Source organism: Podarcis tiliguerta (genome assembly GCF_965153285.1).
Source record: "Podarcis tiliguerta genome assembly, chromosome: 2".
NCBI lineage: Eukaryota > Metazoa > Chordata > Lepidosauria > Squamata > Lacertidae > Podarcis > Podarcis tiliguerta.
Window position 1 is genome coordinate 104,325,333 of NC_139535.1, and position 14,222 is coordinate 104,339,554.

The 14,222-nt window shown below is 44.7% G+C and overlaps 1 protein-coding gene across 1 annotated transcript in view; it reads right to left on the bottom strand.

Moving 5' to 3' along the window:
- Positions 1-14,222, bottom strand: part of STXBP4 (syntaxin binding protein 4) — a 144,953-nt gene that overhangs the window by 121,499 nt on the left and 9,232 nt on the right. The window contains exons 2-4 of the mRNA XM_083427490.1: positions 12,107-12,192; positions 9,339-9,471; positions 7,566-7,698 (exon numbers count right to left, since the gene is read on the bottom strand). Of these exons, the coding sequence (XP_083283616.1) occupies positions 7,566-7,698; positions 9,339-9,471; positions 12,107-12,192 (352 nt within the window). The remainder of the gene's footprint in view (positions 1-7,565; positions 7,699-9,338; positions 9,472-12,106; positions 12,193-14,222) is intronic.

Below are 14,222 nucleotides of genomic sequence, written 5' to 3' on the forward strand. Positions count from 1 at the left end.
TCTGAACTACTAGGGTCGCAGCAGTACTGCACTATATGTGTCTGATTGTCTGTAGAGGTAAAATAAAGGTAAAGGACCCCTTGTCGGTTTATTCCAGTCAAAGGCGACTATGGGGTTGCGGCGCTCATCTTGCTTTCAGGCCGAGGGCGAAGGTGTTTGTCCACAGACAGCTTTCCAAGTCATGTGGCCAGCATGACTAAACCACTTCTGGCACAACAGGACACTGTGATGGAAACCAGAGCACACGGAAACGCTGTTCACCTTCCTGCCACAGCGGTGCCTATTTATCTACTTGCACTGGTATGCTTTCCAACTGATTGGTTGACAGAAGCTGGGACAGAGCAACGGGAGCTCACTCCATCGCGGGGATTCGAACTGCCGACCTTCTGATTGGCAAGCCCAAGAGGCTCAGTGGTTCAGACCACAGCGCCACCCACACTTCAGTCCGATAACTCTGCTTTTGATTTAGGAGAGAGAGCAAAATATACTCAAAAGTGTGTTAAAATGCAAGTTGTGGAACAGAAGGGGTCCTTGTAGGTGAAGTTGTATTTTATTCCCACTACAGTGGTACCTTAGTGGTATTCCCACTAAGTTAAGTACTTAATTCGTTCTGGAGGTCCGTTCTTAACCTGAAACTTTAGCTAATGGGGTCTCCTGCTTCTGCTGTGCCGCTGGAGCACGATTTCTGTTCTCATCCGGAAGCAAAGTTCTTAACCCGAGATACTATTTCTGGGTTAGCAGAGTCTGTAACCTGAAGCGTATGTAACCTGAAGTGTATGTAACCCGAGGTACCACTGTATTTTATCCTGATGAGGAGCAACAGCCACTGTGATGACGCGAACCAAGTCCTCATAGCTAAAGCTGTCGAAATCAGCAATAGATGGACTGGACAGCCGCATGGATGCCAGGGGATGAAAAATAAAAAAAGGATAAGGGACAGGGAAGGGGATAATCAGGCAGTACTAGATGTCCTGGAAAGGAGAAGCTGGCATTAGGAGCTGAACTACTTTGCTGCTGCAGAACAGAGTAACAGATCAGCGAGAGATATCAGTGGAATTTCACTGGGCACAAAATTGGACACAGATGGTCGTTTTGTTTTAGAATTAAGCCACAGACAGTTTGTGAGAAGTTTCTGTACCAGTTAATCCAGCTCTGAGCTGGATTAATTCGCACCAGAGGGGTGGGGGTAAGGGATCCAGTTTCAAACAGCTATACATACAACCTCGGCGAATATTTGGACCGAGCAGATGCAACAGCGGAGAGCCCAAAGACTTTGGCACCAATAATTTAGCGCACAGTTCAGGAAAATGTGGGTGGGTGGCTGGGGAGGTGGAGAACGAGGCCAGAAAAAGCGCTTTTGCACTCAGCTCAAACTAACGTTTAGCCTACAGCACATCACATTTCTGATTTGCCAAGTTATACACTTAAAATTAAAAAAGAGGCTCTTCTAAAAAAATTCAATGCAAGCAGCAATTCAGTCCATGAAAACTGCAGACCCTCTAAGTATCTCTATTTTCCAGAAAGAGTCCCAGACTTACAGAAACCATCCTGGTTTCTGCTTTGAACCAGCAATGTCCTGCTTTTCCTTAGGATGTCCCTATTTTCATGAGAGAAACGTTGAAGGGTACGGTAGGACACCCCTATTTTCATTGGAGAAATGTTGGGGAGCATGGAGTTATGTGACCACCCCGAGCCAAGGAGATAAGTAACTATAGAACCTTTCGAAGACATCTGAAGGCAGCCCTGTATAGGGAAGGTTTTTTAAAAAAATTTAATGTTTGATTATGTTTTTATATATGTTGGAAGCTGCCCAGAGAAGCTGCGGCAACACACTCAGATAGGTGGGGATATAAATAATAAAACTATTGTTAGTATTATTATTATTATTATTATGGAATAAGACATCCCTATTTTTATCAGAGAAATATTGGAGGGTATGGAATTGCTGTCAACATGAAAACAACAGGAATTCTAAGCCTATAGGTCACTTCTGAAGGCACGAAAGTACTCTATAAAGATGTTCAGCCACACACATCCTTATGCATTGCAAGGGGTTGGACTAGATAATCCACAGGGTCCCTTTCAACTCTACAATTCTATGAGCGCACCAGGCTGACAAAACTAGAGAGGCTGATTATTCCCATTTTACTGACACAGAACTGAGGCAGGTACAGGATTTGAACCGAAACTTTCAGGGCAGAATGCGTCAATAAGGAGGCAAATGCCCTTCCTTCCTCCCTAACCACTAAGAGATCCTCTAAATCAGGCATAGGCAAAGTCAGCCCTCCAGATGTTTTGGGACTACAACTCCCATCATCCCTAGCTAACAGGACCAGTGGTCAGGGATGGTGGGAGTTGTAGTCTCAAAACATCTGGAGGGCCAACTTTGCCTATGCCTGCTCTAAATCAATAGCGAGAATCTCTGCTTCGCAATGCCTGGAGGCTATCCCGAAGGGATGCCCGGTTGGAAGATCACGAGTTAATAAACCAACACTAATCAAATGAAGGCCGCTATCACCACTGGGGGAAAGGATGGCTAGAAAAAGAAAGAGAGAGCAGAGTATGAGCTTGTGGGCTAAGACGCCTCCCCACCCCGAGCCCAGATATGGCAATGAATAAGGAAAAGAGTGATTACTTGACACTTCACCTATGGCAAGAGAAAAGAAGAGATGCCACACATTTATTTTATGCACAGCATTAAACCATTAATTGCTTTTTATATACACTCCAGCAGCCTATGCAGTGGTACCTCGGGTTAAGAACTTAATTCGTTCTGGGGATCCATTCTTAACTGAAACTATTCTTAACCTAGAATCATAGAATCATAGAGTTGGAAGAGACCACAAGGGCCATCGAGTCCAACCCCCTGCCAAGCAGGAAACACCATCAGAGCACTCCTGGCATATGGTTGTCAAGCCTCTGCTTAAAGACCTCCAAAGAAGGAGACTCCACCACACCCCTTGGCAGCAAATTCCACTGTCGAACAGCTCTTACTGTCAGGAAGTTCTTCCTAATGTTTAGGTGGAACCTGAGGTACCACTTTAGATAATGGGACCTCCCACTGCCGCCATGCCGCCGCTGTGCGATTTCTGGTCTCATCCTGAAGCAAAGTTCTTAACCTTTTTCTGGGTTAAAGGTAAAGGTACCCCTGCCCGTACGGGCCAGTCTTGACAGACTCTAGGGTTGTGTGCCCATCTCACTCTATTTTCTGGGTTAGGGGAGTCTGTAACCTGAAGCGTCTGTAACCTGAAGCGCCTGCAACCCGTGGTACCACTGTATATGAAAATGCATGCAACAACCTATTCCACAAGAAGCTAATCCTGGTTTGCTTTCTTAGATGCCAGTTTATAACTTCTGATGCTATACCACTGAGCGACAGCATCTCGTTTGTTCCTTGGTGCTTACTATTTTTTCGACTAGGCTAAAATACTTCTTAGCTGGCGGTGGCAAGCAACACAAGTGGCAACAGTGGCCTCTGGTGGCACTGGTGCCAAACAGCACACACAAACCGCATCTGAAGCTAGTTCACAGCTAAAGCTCTGAACTGCCTATAAATTGTAGAATCGATTGGGGGGGGGGTGGGATTTGGGTCTTAAATTTGAGAAAAGCGTAAACAAGCATAAATAGGTTTCTTTAGAGTGGCACGCTTTCAAAAGGAGGAGTTAAACATTTGACAGCCGTGCGTATTCTCTCTCTGTGCTATAATCACCGTATTTTTCGCTCTATAAGGCGCACCCGATCATAAGATGCACCTAGTTTTTAGAGGAGGAAAACAAAAAAAGCCAGCAAAAGCCGCAGACATGCTCGCTCTTTAAAGATAGAGCGGCTCTTGCTGGCTTTTCTGGGAGTTGGGAGAAGGGACGGACGGGCTGCCCTCCGTCCCTTCTCCCACCTCCCTGAAAAGCCAGAGCAAGCTGCGCAGCTATCGCTGAAGCCAGACAAACACACACAGAGAGAGAGAGAGATGGAGATGAAGAGAAAGAACAGTCCTCAGAGAAAAAAAAGCTCCGCTATAATCAAACAGCACATTGTAGAAACTAAGCCCTGTTCCTAAACCGCTCACTGCTTGAGGACATGGTTAGGGACACTTGATGTTGCCATCAAGAGATGCATTAGTTCCAGTTTTGCACATGATGCAAAACTTTGTCTCAACGGAGAAAATGTGAGAAACAATGGGCAAGTGTGCAGCCTTTAGCTCAAGGGTTATTCCTGCACAAACACCATTCATATGAACACGGCTAATGAAAGAGCAGAGAGATCACAGACATATTTTGCAATCTGATCACCCCCCAAGCAATTGGAAATTACAGTTACAGACCACAATCTGTAAACTTAGTTTCTAGTTTTATGTGCACGCATGTACACATGCACACACATGCACACACACACACAACCATTTGTATTGCATACAGAAATGTCACAATGCTGCTTTACTGGCCGCAGACAGCTTTCCAGGTCTAGGCGAACCAAAGCAGCGCACAGAAACACCATTTACCTTCCCATTGGAGCAGTACCTATTTATCTACTTGCACTTTGACGTGCTTTCGAACTGCTAGGTTGGCAGGAGCAGGGACCGAGCAATGGGAGCTCACCCTGTCGCGGGGATTCGAACTGCCAACCTTCTGACCGGCAAGCCCTAGGCTCATGCACATCAAACAAAGCATTTAAGGTAATTAAAGGCACCAACCACCTTCTAATGAAGGTCAAAAGGTTATACGCGAATGCCGCAGAGCTTTTTCTGCTATACAATCTCACCAAAAAAGAAGCCTAACATAGGTCCCAACACAAGCTTTCCATGCTGCTAAGTTCAATAAAGAGAAAGGGGAGAAGGGAGAGAGACTTGTAACAGGAGGCAATTGAGAGCCTTCATTATTTCCAGTGCTGTGCTCTTCTTGTTGTGTTTTACGGCCCAGTTTAAAAGCAAGTCAACTTTGAACCAAGTCAACGGCCCAATTAAAAGCAAGTCAACTTTGAACCTCTGTGTGACCTTTTTGTTTTACTCAAGGCGTATATGAATCTAGCCACGCTGGGGTTCACACTTCACTGCTTGTAACGCAGCATGAAGATAAAGAGAGAGATGATATTTCAGGGGACAGGGATGAAAACAATACGCCCGGCAGGGCATGTTCTCTATTTACACACAAGGGGGACTCGGCTAGACTGGTAAAGAAAAAGCGATTTATATGCGTTGTGTGTACGATATAACATTGTGCCACCAGGTGGCGATGTGGAGTCCCGTTTCCCCCTATCTGTTTTCCCTGTTTAAATTGACAATGCTTTAAACCGAAACGCTCCTTTGAGGTCTCTAGATCCAGCCAGGGCTTGAGGGAGCTCAAAAAAGCACCTGTAAATTCTCTCTATCAATGCTTGTATTAGAATTATGAAAAGTCATAGTTTTTTCTTTTTTCTTTAATTCCTTCTTAGATATCTCCCATTAGTTTCAACGGTAGCAATTAAGTGAAAACATAACGCACGGTAACTAAATAGGACTGAACGTGCTTTTCTTAGCAGGGGGTAACAAATAAGGCAATAACACCATTTTAGGCGATTGGAAACTGGAGTGCCGTTTCAAAGATTTAGGGAATTAATCTGGTGCTGGTAAGACATAATTGGAGCATCCTGTTCTGTTGTGGGCATAAAAAATTCAGGAAGGACGATGGAAACTTGGGAAAGGTTTAGAGAGGAGCTACGAAAATGACGAAGGGCAGTTTTTTAGGAGCTAAGAGGAATGGTGCATTTCAGCCAGAGAAAGGATGGTTAAAAAGGGTGACTATGTTGCTATTTTACAAGTATTTATAAGATCATACAACTGAGGAGTGGGCATAATTGCTTACTCTATCCACTGCCTATAGGATAGACAAGGACATCTGCTGTAGACATCAGGAAATATTTTAAGTGAAAGAGGTTCTGCAGAGGAACATGCTGCATAGTTATCTGGATATGATGCTGAGTAGCCTTTCTGTACATTCCTTTCTCAACCACCCAGCTAGCCCAGAATGTTAAGTGCGTCATCATGCCCTGACCTTCCTATCTATCTGTATACATCCTCTCCTTATCACCCTGGAATGTTAAGTGCACTCTGTACGTTCTCTGAGTCTCACCATATCAATCACTATAGATTGTTTACTAAGGAAGTCTCCATGCCTGTCTAACTCTGTGTTCCCTTTATCTAATGATGTTTAATGTCTTATACGCAACCCTTGTATGTCTTATACGTAACCCTTGCATACGCACCACATGTAACCAATGTAACACACCACGTGTAACCAATCAGCAGCAAGCACATACGAGGCAATGCTGTAATATTCAATAAAAGGGACTCTCCGAGACATGCTCGGGGAGATGCCTCCCAGATGACACCCACTACTCGTCTGTCGTTTATTCAACCCAACAGGAACAGACTGAACCAAGTACCGTAATGAGTTAATTTTCATCCCTAAAATAATATATATATATGGGGACAGGTAGACCTATCAGGGATGTTTATGGTGCAGAACTGCCTTCCTTGGCATTAAGATGGCCATGTTTCCTATCTTACAAAGGGCAGTCCTCTACAGTGGTACCTTGGTTCTCAAACTTAATCCGTTTCGGAAGTCCGTTCCAAAACCAAAGCATTGCAAAACCAAGGCACGCTTTCCTATAGAAAGTAACGCAAAATGGATTAATCCAACCCCTAAAACAGCTGGAGGAGACTCTTGAGAGTCCCACAGACTGCAAGAAGATCAAACCTCTCCATTCTGAAGGAAATCAGCCCTGAGTGCTCACTGGAAGGGCAGATCCTGAAGCTGAGACTCCAATACTTTGGACACCTCATGAGAAGAGAAGACTCCCTGGAAAAGACCCTGATGTTGGGAAAGATGGAGGGCACAAGGAGAAGGAGACGACAGAGGACGAGATGGTTGGATAGTGTTCGCGAAGCTACCAGCATGAGTTTGACCAAACTGCGGGAGGCAGTGGAAGACAGGAGTGCCTGGCGTGCTCTGGTCCAGGGGGTCACAAAGAGTCAGACACGACTAAACGACTAAACAACAACAACAAAACAGCAATTTAACATGAATTTTACCATCTAACGAAACCATTGCTCCATAAAATGAAAGCAATAAACAATGCACCGCAGTCATACAATCAATCCATCAGTAGCTGAACTGAGTTCCACACAGTCACAAAAACTAAACAAAAAAGCTGCAAAAACAAAAATGCAGACCTCAGTGCAACAATCAAAATTGAAGTGTGGCACTCAAATCGGAGCACGTTCAGCTTCCGCAAAAAGTCTGAAAACTGGAACACTTATTTCCAGGTCTGAAGTGTTCAGGTTCCAAGTTGTTTGAGCGCCAAGGCATTTGAGAACCAAGGTACCGCTATATTTAAAGGACTGCCTTTCTCAAGTCTGGTTTAATGACAAATAAACATAAGGAAGGGAACAGCAGGGAAGTCTGGAGTTGATTTTGAAAAGCAATAAAGATCCGATTTTGAAATGCTCTTACAACACCTGAGCAGATATTAAGTAATACCCCCAGCTAGAAAAAGGGGAAAAGGAGCGAAGAGATGTCCCTCCCTTCATCTACCTTATGACAATCACCTCCTGGAATAACTTCCAGAATATGCACCAAGGGCCCTTCGTTCCTGTTGATGCCTCCTACAACGTTCAAGCCAAGGCCTGTTCCCTTGGAAACAGTGATGATCTGAAACACGCTGTCGCTAGACAAGAAGAGAAAACAAAGTTAGCTTTCAAAGGTCAGCAGCTGCAACAGCAGGATCAGCCTGAAGCAGACATCTCCTTTTGTTTTCTCCTAAGGATGCTATGGCATCAAGGTTGCTCCAAGATGCTTACATCTTAATTGGGGGAGCTGCCTTCAGTGTAAAAGATGCAGCTACAGGTGGCTGTTTGTGTAACCAGAGGTGGAATCAAGCACTGCTGTGCAGACGGGAACCTTCAGAGCAGAGCTTTATGTAATCCTGCTCTCATAAATCTGCTTCAGTCGGCCCAGAAGGAATTCCTATACAATCTGCCTTTGATAACAAAGCAGTCAAAGGAAGATACCTTGGCAGGGTGGATAAAAATCAATGATTTTTTAAAAATAATTTTAAAAATTGAATTTTTTCATTTAATTAGATTTTTTTTATTTAAATTGGATTTTTTTAAAATTTAAATTAGATTTTTAAAATAAAATGGTTTTGGAGGAAAAAATTTTCTAAAGATAGTTTTCTATTTAAGTTACATTATAGTCCAAAAGCTATTCATCAGGAAATAAGGATCTGTTTTAAGTTTTTCATGTGTGCTAAAACTCAGTCTAAGTTGCTGTTTTTTTAAAAAAAAACTTTAACCACATCAATTAACAAACATGGATACATATGCTATAATGTTATTGTTTCAGTTAAATAAATTGTTTAAATTGTTATTAAGGAAATGATTATTTTTCTCCTTCCAATAAGCTAGCAAGGGCTGATGGGAATTGGAGTCCACAGCACCTGGAGCACACAAACATGGCAGAAGATGAGGAGATTTCACCCCTCCCATATCCAAGAATCTGCTGATGTTCTCTGCTGATTCTCCAGAGAGGAGGGGGTGGTTTCTGCTCTCTACTTATTCTGTTCCAGCCTCACATCAAAGAGAGAGAGAGAGAGACTGAGTGTTAGAGAGAGACTGTGTGTGATCTCTGTATAGATAAGGTTGCTGCTAAGAGCAGCTGCAGACACTCAGTGCAGTTCAGCATTTTTCGTTTAGACCTCATTTAGCTCTGTATATAGTTGTGTATTATAGTTGTAGATAGAATAAAGAAGATATTCTACAGAGCTGCTCTCCGAGTCGTTTATGCTCTGCTATACTCTGCTGTGTGACGACTGTCTTCTAGTGGAAGTGAATCCGGTACTCACAACTGTAAGCTGTGAGTCCACAGCACTTTGATCTGTTCCTGTGCAGAAGGTGGTCTCTGGAAGTGCTACCCAGCTCGCCTAGCCCAGTCGGGGCTGAAGTGGATGAGTCCAGTTTGTGGCACTGGCTCAAGAGCGATGCTGACAGAAGGTTGCTGTAGGTATTCACATGTACAGAATAAACCACCAGTGCTAGATCAGACTGGGCGAAACGGATGCCCACGCCTGATGAATTCCACAGCCAACTTGCTTCCCGAGCAGATTTGCAGAGAAACAGAACATGAAATAAATGAATGCGTCAGAATTCATACAAGTTCTGCTTTGATTGCATCCATTCGCTTTTGGCAGCTCGGGTGGGTAAGATGGCTTCTGGAACGCTAACACTGTCATGCTTTCAAGAGGTATGTCCCACAAATTCTGGGAGCAGGGGGACGGAGAAACAATCTGCAAATGATTTCAAACATTACTTTGTGGTGGCTTGAAGAGAAGTCGCTGTCAGGGGCTTTCCGTGGTGGTTTGCAATGATGTCGCTTGGATACAGCAGCTGTGGGCTTAGTGACCTCGAAGACGATCCCAAAGAGAGGCTGTCAGCAGGTTTACCTTAGAAGGAGAGAGAAAGGCAAAAGGACATACAGTGGTACCTTGATTCTCAAATGCTGAAAACCTGGTGGTTGTTGGCTTTTGTTTCCAGGGTGCCTGCACCAATCAGAAGCTGCGCCTTGGTTTTCGAACATTTCGGAAGGCAAACAGACTTCAGGAACGGATTAAGTTTGGCGCTTTTGTTTTTACTTTTAATTTTGCCTTTTTGTTTTTGAGGCTTTTTCGGTTAATTTGCTTTTTGTGACTGTGCGGAGCCCTGTTCAGCTCCTGACTGATTGTGTGACTGCAGAAACGGATAAAAGCCCCCCATCCAAACAATGGCCATAATCAGTGAAGGTAAGAAAAAAAATTAATTTTAATTTTTATCATCTACAATACTCTCTTACAGTGGTACCTCTAGTTACAGACTCGATCTGTTCCGGGGTGCTCTTCGCACCCCAAATGTCCGCAACTAGAGCGCCACTTCTGTGCATGCGCATGGTGTGAAAGAGCACTTCTGCGCATGTGCAAGACTTGTAGAGTGTTTCTGCGCATGCGTGCGGGGTGAAACCTGGAAGCATGCACTTCCGGGTTTGCTACGTTCGTATGCTGAAAAAATGCAACCGGAAACTGACGTAACAAGAGGTACGACTGTATTTGTTTTATAGTGAAGTACATTGATTATTGCTTTCATTCTATGGATTAATTGTCTCATTAGATTGTAAAATTTATGTTAAATTGCTGTTTTAGGGGTTGTTTTTAAAAGTGTGGAATGGATTAATCCGTTTTGCGTTACTTTCTATGGGAAAGCGCGCCTTGGTTTTGGAACGCTTTGGTTTTGGAACAGACTTCCGTAATGGATTAAGTTTCAGAACCAAGGTACCACTGTATATCTTCAGTTACCTTCTGGAAATCTCGAATCTGCAATTTGCAACACAGGTGATCAAAACTGATGAAAGAGGAGCAAAACAGGTTTCTTGGGGCTGGACTAGTACTGAGCAGTTGGCTTGCTGGTCTTTGCCTCCATTTGCTGTTCATAAGGCTAATACAAGGTGTGACCGGAAAGTTCGGTGAATGGTCACAGAAATTGGACAGTGAGAAATATTCAAACACACATGCTTTACAGGCCTTGAAAAGTAGGCCCCCTCTGATACAATGCACCATTGACAACGTTCATAGAACTGTTGTAAACTTCTAGAAAAATCCTCTTTGCGTACTGCTTTCAGTTCCCTCGTCAAAACGGCTTGGATGCTGGAAAATCTGTGCCCTTTCTTTGCAGATTTCAGTTTGGGGAAAAGGAAGAAATCCGGTGGGACCAGACTGGGAGAATATGGAGGGTGGGACAAGTCAGTAACCTCAGTAACGATTTCACGCGGAATATGCAATTCTTCCGCCATCATTCTGATGGACAAATGCCAATCCGCATCAATAACTCATGAACTCTGTCGACGTTTGCCGCCATTCTGCTCATTGACAGTCTGCCAGACTGAGGGTCATCTTCGATGGCTTGCCACCCTTCTTGAAAACGCTTAAACCACTCATACACTGTCTTTCGAGTTACGGCTTCATATACACAACAGTGAGCACTTCATGGGTTTCCAATGCCGATTATATGTCTGAATATTTCTCGCTGTCAGACTTCTGTGACCATTTGCCGAACATTCCAGTCACACCTTGTATTTAATGGCAATTGCCTTGTATAGTAACTACTTATGCAGCTCAGTGTTCCCAAATTACAGTGGTACCTCAGGTTACATACGCTTCAGGTTACAGACTCCGCTAACCCAGAAATAGTGCTTCAGGTTAAGAACTTTGCTTCAAGACGAGAACAGAAATCGTGCTCTGGCGGTGCGACGGCAGAAGGAGGCCCCATTATCTAAAGTGGTGCTTCAGGTTAAGAACAGTTTCAGGTTAAGAACGGACCTCCAGAACGAATTAAGTACTTAACCCAAGGTACCACGAATTAAGTACTTAACCCGAGGATGCGGGTGGCGCTGTGGGTAAAAGCCTCAGTGCCTAGGACTTGCCGATCAAAAGGTTGGCGGTTCAAATCCCCGCGGTGGGGTGCGCTTCCGTTGCTCGGTCCCAGCGCCTGCCAACCTAGCAGTTCGAAAGCACTCCCGGGTGCAAGTAGATAAATAGGGACCGCTTACTGGTGGGAAGGTAAATGGCGTTTCTGTGTGCTGCGCTGGCTCGCCAGATGCAGCTTTGTCACGCTGGCCACGTGACCCGGAAGTGTCTCTGGACAGTGCTGGCCCCTGGCCTCTTAAGTGAGATGGGCGCACAACCCTAGAGTCGGACACATCTGGCCCGTACGGGCAGGGGTACCTTTACCTTTACCACTGTACAAGCAAGGGACTTTATGCTGTTACAAATCAATGAGGACCAAGACACTGCTTTGTAATGTGTGAAATGAGCCCCTAGGGGGCGCTGCCACACTTCTCTCTTGCTCAACTGATTTTAAAGAAAGGATCGATTGAACAGAGGTGTCCTTTCCGTCCATCAAACCTCAACCCACACATAGAATCTGGGTTAAGGGTCTACTTTCCAATTCATGCAAGCATTCCTACCAACCTGAAATATTAATGGAGGCCACCAGGCCACCAAACATATTCAACGCTGCACAAAGAAGATATATATATAACCAGCAGCTCACCAGCTAGGAGTTGTGTCGGGGAATTCCTCACAGAGTCTGTGTTGCTATACAAGCTGCACTTCTCCATCAGGTTCCAAAATTCTATCCTGGAAACAAAGAGGATGAAGAGATGTTTTACTTATCGATGTCACTTCTGAACGATTCGTCCCAAGGCTTTTCAAGAAAATGGCACCGAGGATTGCATCCAACAAAGTTGTTCGCACGACGACGGCTTGTGCAACAGGCCTTCCTCTCCCACTTCTCGCACCCCCTCTAAATCAGTTTCCATTGTTCAGGCAGAAGTCCTGGGGCAACTTGGTTGCATGCAACCTGTACCAAATGCTGGACGAAAACTTTGCTTTCATTCAGCCTCTTGCATGGCAGGGAATTCCTGCAGCAGTGCTTGACCTAGTCCCAGTGGCGTAGCGTGGGTTGTCAGCACCCGGGGCAAGGCAAGTAATTTGCGCCCCCTAACCCGTGGATTTTAGCAGGGGGCAGAGAGCTGCGAGTGCGAGCGCCCCCCCCAGATGTTGCGCCCGGTGCGGCCGGCCCCCCCTGCACCCCGCACGCTACGCCACTGCCTAGTCCCACGCCAGAAGGAGAATGCTGGAAGAAAAATGCTCAGACGGCAGAGCATGAAACTCTTAATCACAAAGCCCCATGCTGGGCAAAAGTTTCCTGCATGGCGGGGGCTGGATTAGTAACTCTCGTGGTTCCCTTGCAACTCTACAGTTCTACTAGAAATATATTTTTAAAAAATAAAAATTGTCCAGTAGTACCTTAAGGTAAAGGTAAAGGTACCCCTGCCCGTACGGGCCAGTCTTGTCAGACTCTAGGGTTGTGCGCTCATCTCACTCTAGAGGCTGGGAGCCGGCACTGTCCGCAGACACTTCCGGGTCACGTGGCCAGTGTGACATCGCTGCTCTGGCGAACCTGCACCAGCGCAGCACACGGAACGCCGTTTACCTTCCTGCTATAAAGCGGTACCTATTTATCTACTTGCACTTAAGGGTGCTTTCGAACTGCTAGGTGGGCAGAAACTGGGACCAAAGGACGAGAGCTCACCCCGCCGCGGGGATTCGAACCACCGACCATACGATCGGCAAGTCCTAGGCACTGTGGTTTTACCCACAGCGCCACCCGCGTCCCTACTAGAAATATATTTTAAAAAATAAAAAAAATAATTGTCCAGTAGTACCTTAGAGACCAACTAAGTTTGCTCTTGGTATGAGCTTTTGTGTGCATGCACACTTCTTCAGATACACATCCACAAGAAAGCTCATACCAAGAACAAACTTAGTCAGTCTCTAAGGTGCTACTGGACAATTTTTTAATTTATTTTATATATTTCTACTGCATCAGACCAACGCGGCTACGTACCTGAATCTACAATTCTACGATTCTTTAAATTCAAGAACAAATGATACAAGAATCAACAACCCCAGTTCAAGCTGGAGTTCAATTTCAAATATGGTTAAGATGCACCACTTGCAAAGTACAACTGAGCACATTATTATTATTATTATTATTATTAGAATTAGAATTCATATACTGCCCTATACCCAGAAGTCCCAGGGCGGTTCATAGAATAAAATCAAAATATAAAACCATAAAATATATAATCAAAATAAAAACAACCCATAACCCACCCTGACAAAACACATTTTAAAAGGGCATAGGATCCTCACAACATTTAAAGTACAGTGGTACCTCGGGTTAAGTACTTAATTCGTTCCGGAGGTCCATTCTTAACCTGAAACTGTTCTTAACCTGAAGCACCACTTTAGCTAATGGGGCCTCCTGCTGCCACCGCGCCGCCGGAGCACGATTTCTGTTCTCATTCTGAAGCAAAGTTCTTAACCTGAAGCACTATTTTTGGGTTAGCGGAGTCTGTAACCTGAAGCGTATGTAACCTGAAGCGTATGTAACCTGAGGTACCACTGTAAGTCAATAAACAAGCTCGGACAAGAGCCACTCATTGGAAAGTAATGTTTGAACATCCTTGTATGAACTCAAACAAGAAGCCAAATACAATCTACAGATAGGGCTGCTACTGTGCAATGTCAGATACCCCTCAAATCCAAAAACCATGAGCATAGCCTGGAGCTCATCTTACGTGAAGTTTAAAGGATGTGTA